At 42.6% G+C, this 17465-nt stretch overlaps 1 protein-coding gene across 2 annotated transcripts in view; it reads right to left on the minus strand.

Moving 5' to 3' along the window:
- Window positions 1–17465, minus strand: part of trip11 (thyroid hormone receptor interactor 11) — a 138363-nt gene that overhangs the window by 74194 nt on the left and 46704 nt on the right. For both annotated transcript variants that reach the window (XM_086002730.1, XM_086002731.1), the window contains exons 2-6: window positions 14981–15057; window positions 11947–12057; window positions 7549–7824; window positions 6204–6272; window positions 1593–1755 (exon numbers count right to left, since the gene is read on the minus strand). In XM_086002730.1, the coding sequence (XP_085858856.1) occupies window positions 1593–1755; window positions 6204–6272; window positions 7549–7824; window positions 11947–12057; window positions 14981–15057 (696 nt within the window). The remainder of the gene's footprint in view (window positions 1–1592; window positions 1756–6203; window positions 6273–7548; window positions 7825–11946; window positions 12058–14980; window positions 15058–17465) is intronic.

The raw sequence follows: 17465 nt of genomic DNA on the forward strand, positions 1-17465 counted from the left end.
TGATGGCCGGGGAGTCCAGAACCAGGGGTCATAGTCTAAGGATAAGGGGTAAGCCATTTAGGACTGAAATGAGGAGGAATTTCTTCACCAGAGAGTGGTGAACCTGTGGAATTCTCTACCACAGAGGGCAGTTCATTAAATATATTCAAGGAGTTGGATATATTTTTTAAGGCTAAAGGGATCAAGGGATATGGGGAGAAGGCAGGGACAGGGTACTGAATTTGGATGATCAGCCATGATCGCATTGAATGGCGGAGCAGGCTCGAGGGGCCGAATAGCCTACTCCTGCTCCTATCTTCTATGTTTCTATGTTCCTATATTAGTGGCCGTGCAACCGGGGTTCCTGGATCTGTGGCCGTGTAACCGGGGTTCCTGCACCTGTGGCCGTGTAACCGGGGTTCCTGCACCTGTGGCCGTGTAACCTGGGTTCCTGCACCTGTGGCCGTACAACCTGGGTTCCTGCACCTGTGGCCGTACAACCTGGGTTCCTGCACCTGTGGCCGTACAACAGGAACTCCTGGATCTGTGGCCGTGTAACCGGGGCTCCTGCACCTGTGGCCGTGTAACCGGGGTTCCTGCACCTGTGGCCGTGTAACCGGGGTTCCTGCACCTGTGGCCGTGTAACCTGGGTTCCTGCACCTGTGGCCGTACAACCTGGGTTCCTGCACCTGTGGCCGTACAACCTGGGTTCCTGCACCTGTGGCCGTACAACAGGAACTCCTGGATCTGTGGCCGTGTAACCGGGGCTCCTGCACCTGTGGCCATGTACGGGGCTCTCGTACCTTGGTAAGTATACCTCTCTGTAATCCAGACTTTTTGATCAACCGGCACCACGCCAGTCCCGTCGGTGCCGGATAAAAAAAAAAGAGTTTCCTGTACTATGTCAAAGGAGCCATTCTTCATGTGTGAGCCTGGACAGCGAGTACTGGCCTAACGTGATCCTGTCCTCTTCCAATGTCCATATATGCACGCTTTCCAGCAGGTGGCCTCTGGATGTTGGCCAGGAGCATGAATCCTGATCACTGAGGCTAACTTCAGTGGCTTCACTGCAATTCGACCAAGGTCAGTTAACTCAGCACCGACTGTGAAATGAACCCGTCTCTTCTGGGCTGCAAGGCTCAGTTACATGCTGCCTTTGCCAAATGTACTGGAGAACTACTATGGTGTTCTAATCAACATCAACTGGCAATAGCAGAGACTGTATGCAGCAAACACAAACTACCAGCAACCGTCTACCCAGAAGAAATGAAAACTTTCACCGTTTTAAAAGCTGCAGGGCCCCATACTGACCTAAATTCATTCTTCTTCCCCAACTTAAAAAACATAAATGAACACTAATTTCACAGCTGAAAGTTTCAAGACAGGGTCCTTCATACTTTCACGCACCGGTTTGGTTTTACAACTCCACAAATTGTCAGTTATAAAATAATTTTTTTTAAACGGGGCCCTGACGCGAAATAAGTTATGGTATTCACATGATCATGCAAAACATTTCATTCTCACTTTAAAACGTTACCGTGATGCTCAAAGGTTTCTCTGCCAAATTAAGAGACGGCTTAAAGAATAACGCTGCACAAGAGATCGCTTCTGACCTTGCAACTGCTGCTCCAGCTCCTCGATCCGTTCCTCATATTCTGCAAGCTCATCCCTGTGCCTGCGCGTGAGACTGGTTAGTTTCTGGCGATGTGCGTCCTGCAGAGCAGACAACTCATGCTGATGTTCATCAATCTCCTGACTGAGCTGCTTCTTCACCGCCTGCAATAATTAACCAGCTGGCTATCATTAGAGCTGTACCAGCCAATTATTACCGTAATCAAAATATTTGATGAGACACATTAATCATAAACTGAATATTCCGATTTAACTGGGAAGTGGGGCTGCATGTTCAGTCAGCACCTCCCACACAATGCTACGGCATAATCAGAGTGCTGAGGCTCACTGACCATTGCATTTTCATAGAAGGGATGATGCGTATGCTTTTCCACTGACAAAATTAAAACAGCTTGATTATATTAAAAACGATGCTGAGCACGTAAACATATTTAAACTTTGAGTGCTGGAGGCAGCATCGTAGGGATGCGAAAAAGAGCTACAAATCTTGACAATGCTACAAGAATGTGTGGACACGATGATCACTGCTTCAGTCAATAACTGTCTCCACTGATAATTCAGTGCCCTCCTGCTGCTGTGCTTAGCAACTTATAAGCAATTGATCAGGTGAATCTGCATTCAATGTTAAAAAAGGTGATTGACATTCTTTAGGTTTTTTTTTTAATGTAGTCAGGATGGATGGACTCATTCTAAACAATGTCAACTGGCTTATGTGGAAGACGACTTGAATATCTGAACATAATTTGATCTGGTAGAAACCAATACACTCCTCGCGGCTGGAGACTAACTTGGAGTGGGAGGGGGAGGATCCAGTTGTCGTGGCCCACGTGGGATCCACGACATCGGTAGAACTCGGAATGAGGTTCTGCTGAGGGAGTGTGAGGAGCTCGGATCCAAATTAAAAAGCAGAACCTCAAAGGTAATAATCTCTGGATTGTTACCCGAGCCACGCGCAAATTGGCATAGGGACAAACAGATTAGAGGTTTAAATGCGTGGCTCAAAGAGTGGCGTGGGAGGAAGGGGTTTCAGTTCATGAGGCACTGGCACCAGTACTGGGAAAAGAGGAAGCTGTTCCATTGGGACGGGCTCCACTTAAACTGGGCTTGGACCAGTGTCCTGGCGAACCGAATAACTAGGGCAGTAGACAGGACTTTAAACTAATGAAGTGGGGGTGGGGCGGGGGGGAGGATTCAGGAAAAGCAGCGAGAGAAATGTCAAGGCTCGAGAGTAGAGTTTTGGGTAAAAATCAGAGTGGGTCTGGAAGGGACAAGAGTAACAAAGGTAATAAGGCATCAGTAACTAAAGTGACATCAGGGAAAAATAGAAATAAGTCAAAGCTAAAGGCACTATATCTGAATGTGCGAAGCATTGGCAACAAAATAGATGAATTAATAGCACAGATAGAAATTAACAGGTTTGATCTAATAGCCATTACGGAGACGTGGTTGCAAAGTGGCAAAGGTTGGGAACTAAATATTCCAGGATACTTAACTTTTAGAAGAGATAAGCAAAATGGAAAAGGAGGAGAGGTAGCCTTGATCATAAAGGATGGGATAAAGACAGTAGAGAGAAAGGATCTTAGCTCGGAAAATCAAGTAGAATCAGTTTGGGTGGAGCTAATAAACAGCAAGGTGCAGAAAATATGGGTGGGAGTTGTTTGTAGGCCCCCAAACAGTAGTTGTAATGTAGGGCAGAGTATAAATCAGGAAATTAGAGGCACATGTAACAAGGGTAATACAGTAATCATGGGGGACCTTAATCTACATAAAACTGGGCAAATCAAATTTGCAGTAATAGTGTGGAGGACAAATTCATGGAATACATGCAAGATTGTTTTCTAGATCAGTATGTTGAGGAACCAACTAGTGAACAGGCTATTTTAGATCTAGTATTGTGCAACGAGAAAGGGTTCATTAATAACCTTGTAGTAAAGGGGCCTTTAGGGAAAAGTGACCATAACATGATAGAATTTTATATTGAGTTTGAAAGTGATTTAGTTAAATTCAAAACTAGGGTCTTAAATCTAAACAAAGCAAACTATGTAGATATGAGGGGCGAGTTGGCTAAGGTAGATTGGGAAACTATATTAAAAGGTATGACGGTAGACAAGCAATGGCTAGCATTTAAATAATTAATTCATGATTTACAACAAATATACATTCCTTTAAGGCACAAAAACTCCACAGGAAAAGTGGTCCAATCGTGGCCAACAAGCGAAGTTAAACATAGTATTAGGTCAAAGGAAGAGGCTTATAATGTTGCCAAAAATAGTAAGCCTGAGGATTGGGAGAATTTTAGAGTTGTGCAAAGGAAGACCAAGAAATTGATAAAGAAAGGGAAAATAGAATGAGAGTAAACTAGCGAGAGACATAAGAACAGACTGTAAAAGCTTCAATAGGTATGTAAAAAGGAAAAGATTAGCAAAAGTAAATGTGGGTTTCTTACAGGTTGAGACAGGAGAAATTATAATGGGGAATAAGGAAATGGCAGAGAAATTAAACAAATACATTGTGTCTGTCTTCACGGAAGACACAAAAAACTTTCCAGAAATTGTGGCGAACCAAGGGTCTAGCGAGAATGAGGAACTGAAAGAAATTAGTGTTAGTAAAAAAAAAAAATAGTACTGGAAAATTAATGGGACTGAAAGCTGATAAATCCCCTGGACCTGATGGCCAACATCCTAGGGTTTTGAAAGAGGTGGCTAGAGATGGTGGATGCACATTGGTGGTCATTTTCCAAAATTCCATAGATTCTAGAACGGTTCCTGTGGATTGGAAGGTAGTAAATGTAACCCCACTATTTAAGAATGGAGGGAGAGAAAAAACGGGGATCTACAGAACAGTTAGCCTGACATCAATAGTAGGGAAAATGCTAGAATCTATTATTAAGGATGTGGTAACAGCGCACTTAGAAAATAATAATAGGATTGGGCAGAGCCAACACGGGTTTATGAAAGGGAAATCATGTTTGACAAATCTGTGGGGTACCACAAGGATCAGTGCTTGGGCCTCAGCTATTCACAATCTACATCAATGATTTGGATGAGGGGACCAAATGTAACATATCCAAGTTTGCTGATGATACAAAGCTGGGTGGGAATGTAAGCTGTGAGGAGGATGCAAGGAGGCTTCAAGGGGATATAGTCAGGCTAAGTGAGTGGGCAAGAACATGGCAAATGGAATATAATGGGGAGAAATGTGAATTTATCCACTTTGGTAGGAAAAATAGTAAAGCAGAGTATTTTTTAAATGGAGAGAGATTGGGAAATGTTGGTGTTCAGAGGGACTTGGGTGCCCTTCTACACGAATCACTGAAAGTTAACATGCGGGTACAGCAAGCAATTCGGAAAGCAAATGGTATGTCGGCCTTTATTACAAGAAGATTTGAGTACAAGAGTAAAGACGTCTTACTGCAATTATATAAGGCCCTAGTGATACCACACTTGGAGTATTGTATACAGTTTTGGTCTCCTTACTTAAGGAAGGATATACTTGCCATAGAGGGAGTGCAACGAAGGTTCACCAGGCTGGTTTCTGGGATGGGGGATTGTCCTATGAGGAGAGATTGAGTAGACTAGGACTATATTCTCTAGAGTTTAGAAGAATGAGGGGTGATCTCATTGAAACATACAAAATTCTTACAGGGCTTGATAGGGTAGATGCAGGGAGGATGTTTCCCCTGACTGGGGAATCTAGAACTAGAGGTCACAGTCTCAGAATAAGGATCCGGCCATTTAGGACTGAGATGAGGAAAAATTTCTTCACTCAAGAGGGTGGTGAATCTTTGGAATTCTCTACCCCAGAGGGTTGTGGAGGCTCAGTCGTTGAGTATATTCAAGACAGAGATCGATAGATTTTTGAATATTAAGGGAATCAAGGGATATGAGGATAGTGCAGGAATGTGTAGATGAAGATGATCAGCCATGATCTTATTGAATGGCGAAGCAGGCTTGAAGGGCCAAATGACCTACTCCTACTTCTTATGTTCTTATGTTCCAAGGAGTTGGTTCAACAACAAAAGGATTTATTACATTATCCAGCTGTTAAAAAAAAACTTGGTGAATTACTGATGTTGCATTAAAATAGAAATGTTACAAGCCGCCTTTCTGCCGAGTGGGTGAAGGCATCACCCAGTGTGGTACTAAGCCATACAGACCAGGCGAGTCTCACTTACAATCACTAGTTTACATCGAGTTAGTGGTAAGGGCACTCTTACTGGCCTGAGGACCTGTAGCCTAGGGAAGTGCACTCCTGAGTATTATCCACTGACCATCACTGGGAAGTGCGGATGCCAGGCGAGGATAAAAATCGAGTTTAGCGGTGATGCCACTCTCCGTAAGACAGTTGAAAAGACGGTCATCAATTATACAAATGAGAACAGTCACATGGGTGAAGTACCAAGTGACTGCCAACAGCCATGGTATCATCCCCTCATCAGTGCCAGATAAAAAGGAGGAAAAAAAATAAACCAACACCGCCGCAGATAGGAAAAGAACAATAATGATTTCAGTGGTAGCATACTCTTATACTTTGGCATTAACTGCTGGAATTCAGGTCATTCTTAGCAACACATTTGATTGAAAAGTCCTTACCTCAATTGTCTTTTGCAATTTGTAACCATCATCCTGATCAGAGCTGACTCCCCCTTGACCCTTGGTTGTCTAAAAATAAAGTTTATAAAGGAGTTAATTTTTCCCCCCCCACAAACTACATATTGCACACTGACGTAAGCACTTAACAAGATCTGGATTAATTATAGAAGAGACTATTGAGCCTGCTCTTTCCAACAGAGCTCAGCATGGAAAGGACATTAAAACCATAGAAAGTATACAGCATAGACTCACCGGCAATAAGTTATGAAGATTTACAGTACTGGGACAATAACCATCAGAGCAGAGAAGAACAAGAGATTTAATAGAGGCTTTTAAAACGATGTCAGGTTTGGATAGAGTGAAACAATATTTCTGCTGGTTGGGGAGTCAGTGACAAGGGGTCATCAATTTAAAATGGTCACCGAGCGTGGTCAGGAGAAATGTCTTCACAGAGGGTTGGAGGATGGAGTGCTTTGCTGCTGAGAGTGGTTGAAACAGTGACCAGTCCATCCTTCAAGGGAAAATTGTATAAATATTTGAAGCAGAGGAAGACACAGGACTATGGGGCGAGCGCCTGGGGCAAGTAGGATTGGTTTTCAATTGCTTCAGCACAAAGCCATCACGGACATGATGGCTCAATGTCTTGGTTCTGTGCTGTAACCCACTATGGTTCTAATTTCAGGGAGGTGAACAACCAGAAATAAGCCTCCTGAGAATGTCAAACTCTATAATGTCACAATTGAGTGGAAAATCCCTGGCATTATTCTTACTATAATCGCCATTATTTATCCCTACCAGTTACAGTCTATAGACAATAATCACAAAAGAACTATGATAGTGTAGTTATACAATATTTAATCACTGATGTTTACTTTTTTTTTTGAAAAGGCTATCAAATATCTGCATTTTTCTATCCAATCATCCAAATTCCCCAACGAGTGCTGCATAAATTTCCTCATTTATAGAACCCTCCCCAGAAGATATTTTAAGCCCATGTATCCCTGGATCAGTAATTTATTTAATATAGAGTTGTATGCTTGGACTAAAATTACATCCAAATCTGTTGCCTGGGGTTACAGTGCGCCCAGCTGGACAGGTAGGTATGGAATAGCACTTGTAAGTCATTATCACCAATATTCCCATGCATCAAATAATGGGCTTACCTCAGAGAACACATGACAAATCAAAACATTCAAAACTCAGATAAGCAGTGGCGTTCAAATGTACTGACCATACAGATTAATGAAACAGAATGGGAAATCCCAGGATTCAGAAACTGCAGCATCAACAGTTATCTAATTGTTCCATTTTATGCTCGATTACCTGCATGATGTCATTCACTGACCTGTGCTAGCACTTTCCAATGGGCAACATCAGTTTCCAACCTCGAGACCTCTTTGGAAAGCCTGTTGATCTCTTGCTGGGACCAGATGACCTCTCCAAAATCCATGGTATCCCCATGGAATGTGGGCGTGCGAGACATGTCAACAGGCAGAAAGGCAGTGGAGGTTGTGTTTGCGGTAACACCGACTTCCACCTGTGATGGCTGGGCGGCAGACTGGAGCTTCTGTACTTGCTCCTGTAAGGCATTCTGTCTGGCTTTCAAATGGCTTATCATCACCTTAAAAAAGACAAAATAATGAATCAGGTAGCCAAATCCACTGAGCTGAATTAAAATGTAATTCTAAGTGAACTAAAACGACAAGTGGCAAGTAACATTCACACCACAGAAGTGTCCCATAATGACTATCTTGGAACAAGAGAAAAACCAACCATCTCTCCTTTGTCAAGAACACTCCCATTGCAGAGTCCCCAACCATCAAGATCATCTTGAGCAAAAGCTAAACTGGATCACCAAGCCTGATAAAGCCAGGAAGATAAAGTAACAGTAGGTAGACCACTGACACAGGAGCCTAGAAATTCCACATAATTTCTGGTGTGGATGAATATAGAGCAGGTTTCTTCTGTTCTCTGGCCCCACTGATAAACTCTGACAAAGGGGATGAGTATTGCTTCTGCCGATGCCACCCTGTTGCGATGTCACACTTACAAGGCGAACTGGAGGGATGCTGAGCTCTTGTGAGAATCCCACCAGTTGCATTCAATGGTCAGGGGCAAGGCGTACTTGCTGTATAAATGTAGTAAATGGGCCCCACATTGTAAGTAAGCATGTTTCAGAGTCTCCAAATCAAACTATTGGAAGCCGCCATGGTTGAGGGATCCCCAAGTGGGCACAGGGGTCCTACTGGACCTTAACCAGCTAAAACTATGCAGCTTACTCTCATGGTAACTTCGCTCTACTTGTTGAGCCACAATCACCCTACCCGTTAGGGCAATATGGCTTGCAGATTATCTGTAACAATGGCTTGCAGATTATCTGTAACAATTAAGAGTACCAGCACCCCGTAACAAGTAAACATTTCCTGGTGTCAATGAACCAGATTAATTCAACAGCAATAGAATATTGAAGAGCTGCCTGCCTCAGGTAGGAAACTGTTGAATTTGCCACAAAGGATTGACTTGGTTCTAGTTCCTCATTGCCTGGTGTCATCTTGGAGCCAACCTGGAAGAGGCCTTGTGTGGCTCCCCAACAGGAGGACACTGTTCAATTCATAGAACATTACAATTGGATTAATGTGGTTTTTCATATATTTCCAGACATTCACCAGCAACCTTTTGCGATTTTGTTGCAAGTAACACTTCCTAGTTTTTAAAGTATATTTAATGCTCCACTTCAGTCAAGAGGCACCCTGTCAGTACCACTCTGAACCAGGCCTGAAATTGCATTACAGCAGTCAGGATGACCCTTCTTCCCTCCTTACAAAGCACTACTTCGCCTCTGCTTGGCACCTCCCAATGCTGGCACAGGTGAAATTGGCAAACCTGCATTCTACCATCTGGTTTGATGTGCTGTGCCACCCCATCATCAAACCTATATCAGGTACCATCAACAGTTCAGTGGGCTGAAAGATGTAATACAGGAAACTTTGGTTTATCCGGAGGGCAGAAATTTGGCAGATGGAATATAATGTTGGAAAGTGTGAGGTTATGCACTTTGGCAGAAAAAAATCAAAGAGCAAGTTATTATCTAAATGGAAAGAAACTGCAAAGTGCTACAGTACCAAGGGATCTGGGGGTTCGGGTGCATGAAACACAGAAGGTTAGTATGCAGGTACAGCAGGTGATCAGGAAGGCCAATGGAATCTTGGCTTTTATTGCAAGGGGGATGGAGTATAAAAGCAGGGACGTCTTGCTTCAGTTATACAGGGTACTGGTGAGGCCACACCTGGAATACTGCGTACAGTTTTGGTTTCCATATTTAAGAAAAGATATACTTGCTCTCGAGGCAGTTCAGAGAAGGTTCACTCGGTTGATTCCGGAGATGAGGGGGTTGACTTATGAGGAAAGGTTGAGTAGGTTGGGCCTCTACTCATTGGAATTCAAAAGAATGAGAGGCGATCTTATCGAAACATATAAGATTGTGAAGGGGCTTGATCGGGTGGATGCGGTGAGGATGTTTCCACTGATGGGCGAGACTAGAACTAGGGGGCATAATCTTAGAATAAGGGGCTGCCGTTTCAAAACTGGAATGAGGAGAAACTTCTTCACTCAGAGGGTAGTAAATCTATGGAATTTGCTACCTCAGAGCTGTGGAAGCTGCGACATTAAATAAATTTAAAACGGAGATAGACAGTTTCCTAGCAGATAAGGGAATTAAGGGTTATGGGGAGCGGGCAGAGAAGTGGACGCGGGTCCAGGTTCGGATCAGCCATGATCCTATTGAATGGCGGAGCAGGCCCGAGGGGCCGTATGGCCTACTCCTACTTATGTTCTTATTAGCTGCATAAAAATATAAACTGATGAAAAAAAATCAAAACAAAACTTAGCAAGTTCCTGAAATACTGAGTGTGCGCCATTTGGGAGCACAATTACATGATAATACAAAACATACCCTCTAGTGGCAAAACTATGTTAAACACTGGTAAATTCAGTTTCTAGCCCAACCCAGGGATAATGTAGAGCCTTTAAACTGACATGGGGCTATTCATTAAGTAATGATTTGGGTAATTAATATCCTAGTAGCTGTGGCAAATTGACTATTCAAATACAATAAATCATGAAAACCGTCCAATTTTCTGGTTAATGTGTTCATCTTCTGAACACACAGCACATGGTATTTGAGCCAGCATTTACAATCCGTTACACCTTTCTCTTGGAAATTTCACCACGAGCCTCCAATACAATCCACTGCATTAGTTCAGGTCCAAATAATGAGATTTTACTTTTTTCCCCCCTCTTCCAAATTAAGCCTTTTGTGTAATGGGAAACAGATCTAGGATTCTGAAACTATAACCCGGGAAAATCTCTTCATTTTCGAAATAGCAATTCCTACACACACACACACTGGGCCATAATTTGTGACCCCCCTACTTGCGCGTCGGTAGGGGCCGCACAAGTTCCAGGTTTAGGCACGCAAAGCGCATTCGCTAAAACCCAGAACCTGCGATCGGTCAGAAAGTTTCTTGACAGATGATCCGCATCATCGGGAAAAGGGCCTCCGCAGGCGGAGAGTTGCGCTATTTGCCCAATTGTTACTGGTAAAAACGTACAAACGGAACCTCCATATTTATGAATGGGGATCCCCTTCTTTGATTGGTTGGGCCAGCCCACCTAATCCCAGGGGCACTTACGAACCGCCTGCACCCCTAGGATACGTGGCCCTCTACACACGTCCACACAGAGGTCCAGGAGCGCAAGTGTCCGAACCTCCAGGACCATCAGGTAAATTCGTAGATTTTTTTTGCTGGTCAGAGGCATCCGTCTGCAGGAAGCCGCCAACTGCAAATTCAGCCCCTATATGAAATTAAGTGATTCTCAGTTTCTTCATCCATGTCTGACTGGCTGAGCCATCGGGGGGGGGGGGGGGGGGGGGGGGGGAGAAGAGCAAAGAAAACATGTGTTTGAATTTAGACTTGGATATTACTCCAGAGAAAGAAGATCTGCCTGTAGGAACTCAAAAGCAATTATGCTGATGTCACTTAGCTGGTTCGGCAGTGAGTAACTGAGCCATGCAGACCAGAAAGGTCTCAGGTTTGATCGGTGGTCTGTGCCACGTTTGCTGATGTAACTAACTGTTATGGATGCTACAACTGGTCTTGGTTCAGCTGGATTAGGGAAGGGAAAGCAACACCCGACAGGGCTTCCAGAACCAATCACTATCCAGCAACCTATGCTGGAAACAATGTTCCCTGTAATTGTGTTTTGATGCGCGGGCCCTTTAACTGGCAACGCGGCCTATTCAATTTTTCGCGCATGGGCGGTTATTTCCATTGAAAAGCCAGAGTGGCCTGCGCGGAATCTCCAGAGCGCTGCGCAGCCGCACAACTCAGTGGGAACGTTGGCTGGAAGTGCTCGTCATCAGGTGAGGATAGAATCTGGCTAATGTGTGATGCTTCTTGTAGTCAAATAGCCTGCCAACACTCACTTGTCTATGTTCACACATGAAAGATGATCACTTTAGCAAGGTAATGGAGACACACCATTATCTACAGAGCAAATCCCCACCCATTAAAAAAACTCAACATCTTTGGGGAAGAGGAAAAAAAATAGCAGGAACAAAGGATGAAGAAAGTTAAAACTGTTGCAGTAGCCTTTTTATAACTATACAGTTAACAATTCATTTGACCTTGGAAGATAGAGGCCCTCTGTGAGGGAACAGAAGTGCACAAAATCTTTGACCTACTTCTTTCTGTTGTAGCTGGCTTCTGTATTCTGAAGATAGGTGCTTTATCTGGAGCTCTGCTGCTGCCTCTTTCTCTTCTAGATCTGTGTAAAGTTTCTTCAACCGTTCGTACTAAAAATGGAAGAGAAATTTATTTTAAAATGTTTTTTTTTTTTAAAAAGGAACACATGCAGGTATATAATGGGATTGCTATTCCACATAAAATTAAAATTATTACTGTACCAGTTTACTTCAACAAAGTAAATGTCAAGAGGTTTTGAAAACGTAGATTTAGATTATGTCCATTAACCTCTCGAAGATGGCGTGCATGTGCGTTAGCACGTCTTTCTGTCTCAGTACAGGCAGTAAAAGAATGTATGTTAGGAGCCAATGCACCTGAACATGTTGCTATATTTGACACTGATGGCGCAGTCACACTCAAGCTCAGCATAAATGCAAACCCAAAATCACATTGCATGCATGTTATGTTTGGCAGGTTAAATTGGATGTGATGGCCTGACTGACTTTGAAGTGGAGCAAGACTCCCCTCTCCAGGGAATCTTATTCTGCCTCATTCCAATGTTACGTCGGGCCCTGACACTGGAGTCAAACACTCGGTGGATTAACTGCACCAAGTACCGGACTCCAGTTTCATTTGTTGAGCTGGTGTATGCAGAGTGGAGTTCACTGTGTTAGTCTATTCTTAATCCAAAATTGCTTAAAGTAAATTATCTGATCATGTAATTTTTTTAAACAGTAGATTCCTACTTTCCTGGGTTGTTTACATTGCTTAATTGAAATTATTTAATAATTCAATTCTTTTTACCACAAAAAAATACTTTGAATTATTAGGAGTAAACTGTATTTTGTATCCCTAACTACTGTGGGGGGGAGGGGGGTTATAATTTGTTTGCTTTGACAGTCAGAATTTTTTTTTTAATGTTAAATGCATTATATACTGGAGCTCTTTTGTTGTCCTTTTACTCCTACTTTGATCTGCTTGGTTAGCAGAAATAATTAACATTCTAGCTGCTTGACTATTAAGAAAGAATCCATTTGTTCTTTAAAAAATCCTGCCTCCACTTCAATGAAAGACAGGATGATATCTGAAAGATAACTTTGGGATCTTTTAATTCTCTGTTTTGACCGTTTCCATGTTGATTGGCAAAAGGGGTCCAGAGAAGTCAACTGTCGATGTGATGTTTCATTGGGAGACTCAGTTCCAAAGTTATTGGAATAGACTCCTAAAGATTTGCCATGTTTTGAAATAGTTTGTGGTAAGTTGAGGATTCTAGTGTTAATTTCTTGCTGTGTTTCTCTCCTTCTGTGTATTTAACGTGCTGGTGAATAAAGTCGACTGTTAGTTTTAGCCCAAATGTAATCGTCTGACACTGGTATTTTCTGCCTTTTGAAACAGATAGGGGTAAGAGGTGGGTAGCCCACATAATCTTATCTCCACTACATCACACCATGGTAAAAGGGAAATTGTTACTACTGGGGGAAATATCCCACTGTTATACATAAGGGTTTAATTTTAGCATATAGGAGATACAAGTCTGCTTCTGGTAAATGCCTTTTTACTGTGAACACATGAATTGCAAATGTTGGAAGGAAGAAAACCTAACTTGTAACAGATTATCACAAAACCAATAAGCACATGTATCCATCTCCTCCAGGCCCACGACCACCCACCCACTGCCCCGAGATATCTGTGCTCCTCTAATTCTGCCCTCGAGCATCCCCGATTATAAATCGGTCAACCATTGGTGGCCGTGCCTTCTGTTGCCTAGGCCCTAAGCTCTCGAATTCCCTGCCGAAATCTCTTCGCCTCTCTTTCCTCCTTTAAGGCGCTCCTTAAAACCTACCTCTGACCAAGCTTTTGGTCATCTGCCCTAATTTCTCCTGATGTGGCTCGGTGTCATATTTTTTGTCTTATAATACTCCTGTGAAGCACCTTGGGACGTTTTACTACATTAAAGGTGCTTTACAAATACAAGTTGTTGTAGTAGTAATGGTTCTTATCCACATTCTTAAATGTAGATGAAAAATTAATAAGCATAAATAACCGGTAGTAAAGGGCATGCTGCACTAGGCCAAACAGGAGGTGGGATCCACCCAAAATAGGCCACAGAAGATAATGTCTGCAGACACTTAAGCCTAGGCTGTGAATATTCAGCCGGTAAAAGTATCTAGTATTAATCTGCTCCTATAATACTCCAAGAAACACTCAAAAACTGCATAATTTCTATGTCTGAAGTCTTAATTTTTCAAGTTGTCATAATTTGTAGTGGTGGTGGAAGCTGATTCCATAAATAAATTTTAAGAGAGTTGAACAGCTACTTGAGGATGAGGAACTTACAGGGTTACGGAAAGCAGGGGTGGGAGTGGGGGGGGGGGGGTGGAAGAGAAACTAAGCACGACTGCTCTTTCAAAGAGCCAGCACAGGTGCGACGGGCTCAATGGCCTCTTTCTGTGCTGTACGTTTCTATGATTCTATAATTTGACAACTAAAGTCCTTCATAATTAGCTTTTTGTCTCGGTTTTAAGTCCCAAAAAGTATTAAACATACCCCTCAGGGTTCAGCGCAGGTCTTTGCATATAGCATAGTCTTTCCTCTGAGTAAGTTATTTCTCAGTCAAGCATCACATATTATTTAGGATTTATTCTAAATTTTTGCAGTCCGTACCCTGGAATGAAGTTAATGAATTAAAGTCTCAGAGGCAGAAGAATTATGCCAGAGTTGCAACAATTTCAAAACCTGCTCGAGTGCAATATTTACCAATCGATTCTTAGGTCAGACGTGGTCAATTAGTGCTAAAATATTAGGGCCGTGCACTGGTATGTACTGACAACCTGAAATAAGATGGTCTAAACTCATTTCAATCAGGATCTAATATTCAAACTGAAGATATTTCATCTGGTCTCAAAGTGCCAAAAGTGAATGGGCAATGTTTTAACAAAGTGGGCCAATTAGTCACCATTTAGAAAAAAAACTCCAAAGTAGTGTCTCTTTAGTCAAGTGCCTGCAGCATGAAGCATTCACATACATACCAACCTCGGATTTTTGTGCTGCGTAAGCGGCTTCAACATCCTTTAGTCTGGAATTGGATACATGTAGTTCACCAGTAGCATCTGAAATTCAAACACAACACAGCAATGAGTATTCATTTTTACATGGCTTCGTGTTGTTAGGCCAAGAGCTCTATCCCTACTTTTGGCTGATGTAACAGCTTTCCATTAAAGTACAGGAAACTTTCGATTTACCGGCACCTAAATAACCGGAAATCTCGGTTAACTGGCAAAATTCAGGAGTAGGTTCAGGTAACTTTTATTACTTGCCTTCCTCCATCTGTTGCTGTGCAAGGGTGTGGCTGCAGCTGTTGCTAAGCTACAGAGACACTTGCAACTTGTGGCCATTGTTCTGAACCTGTTGCTAAGCTGAGAATACCAAGGTCAAGGAAATAGAAACAAGAAACTGTGAAGGCAGCAAGAAGTAAAATAAAAAGGCTAAACTGATCTTTGGCTGCTAATATGGCTGGCGCCCACAATGTCACACCTTGCTGATAGGACCAATGTAAGGCAGCGTGCAGAAGTTATACAGACAATAGGCGATCAGAAAACGCATTACCATGACTGCAAACGCATTACCATAATGTTTAGGTGATCTTGAACACATTACCAGGATGTTTACTTAGCTGTAACCCATTCAGTTAAATGTGACTTCTTTATTTCAAACTGCCAGGCCAGGAAATCAAATTAAATGTATACGTGCACAGCTCAGGATTGGTGCAGGAATATACGAGGTGTTAATGTCTTCTCAAATGCAAGTATAATAATGTAGCACACTATGACAAATTGCTTGCTCTGTTGGGTTCGTCAGACTCTTGCAGGAGTCGGTGCCGACATTTCAGAGTAAGACTCCGCGGAAAATAAATCGTTTGAATTCTCCAGTTGCATTCGACTCAGTGATTACTGAACCAGACTGAGGGTAAAAGAATCCGTTCTATCAAAGCAACAGGGTTTGTTGCTTTATACGGAGCTCTCTGCTCCGTATCTTTTACTATAGCTTTCGGTTATCCGGAATTTTTGATGAACCGGCACCACGTCGGTCCCGTATAAAAAAAAGTTTCCTGTATATAGAAATACTTCAGTTCAACCTAAAAATGCGCTTCCTTAAACAAAATGCAACAACTTGACCAGCGAGCTGTGGTCAGGCACCAATGTGAATAAAATATCACTTTGGGGGGGGGGGGGGGTGGAAAATATCAAGAATTTTACCATTTTTCACTCCTCTCTGGTGCAGCAGCTCTGTACATTACTGGGGGCAAGATTGAAAACTCACTCTGCAGTAAGTGTCTGGTGGAATACCAGTATTGTTGTGCCTATGTCGATTATTTCTCAAACGTCAGGCATGAGGTTTTCTGAAGGTTTGATAAGTGAGTCAGATCATTAGAGGTTAGAATTTAACCTAACTTATTACTGTACTGACCACAGATGGCACTTCACAACTACAAAAGGCATAACTCAAATGGTGCCAATCTGTGGGAACTCTTGCCACGTGTGGGAAGCAAAATACTCCAAATGCAGCCATTCCAAAGCTTTTACAGCTTAAATGAACGGTTCTTATTTTTATACTGCATTGTCCTAGCAATACAACCCGAAATGCCATTTGCCTTCCCACTGTTTGTGCACCTTTCAATGATTTCTTATAACCCACAGCTTCTTCTCTTGATCCATAACATCTGCGGGTGCCCTTGTATGGCAGAAACACGCCTGGAATTTCCCCAAATACAACAGCATAAATTTCATTTATCCACATTGGAGGCCATAGAACCACTGGAGCCATTAAAGTTTACAGAACAGGAGGCCAGCTGGCCCACTGCGCTGGCTCTTTCCTAGAGCAATCCAAGACTGATCCCACTGCCCTGCTCTCTCCACAATCAAATATCTCCCCCTGCTTCAAATATTTATCCATACATTCCTTAAAAGGTAGTGATGTCTGCTGCAACCACTCACTGGAGCAAAGGATTCCATGATCCATAAACCATCTGCATTAAAAAAAATTCTAACTCTGATTATTTTAAATTGATGATCCCTCGTCACTTACTCCCCAACCACAGAAATTAGTCTTCCCCCTATTCGCTCGATCAAAACCCTTCATAAATGTTAATAACCTCTATTACATTTCCATTTAACCTTCTCTGCTCAAGTAGAAATATATCGAGTCTCTACTCATAACTAGTGTCTCCCATCCCTGGCATTATGCTGGTGAGTCTACTCTATGTTCTCTATCAATTTAATGTATTTTCTACAATAGTACAAATTAATTATTTCATTACTCTTGTACTCCGTGCTTTAGAGGCAGTGCAACAAAGGTTCACTGGACTAATTCCTGGGATGAGGGGGTTGTCCTATGAAGAGATTTGGTAGATTGGGCCTATAGTCTCTGGAGTTTAGGAGAATGAGAGGTGATCTCATTGAAACGTACAAGATTCTGAGGGAGATTGACAGGGTAGATGCTGAGCGGTTGTTTCCCCTGG

This window comes from Somniosus microcephalus, chromosome 12 (assembly GCF_052327205.1).
Source record: "Somniosus microcephalus isolate GS21.2 chromosome 12, FLI_Smic_1.0, whole genome shotgun sequence".
Taxonomy (NCBI): Eukaryota; Metazoa; Chordata; class Chondrichthyes; order Squaliformes; family Somniosidae; genus Somniosus; species Somniosus microcephalus.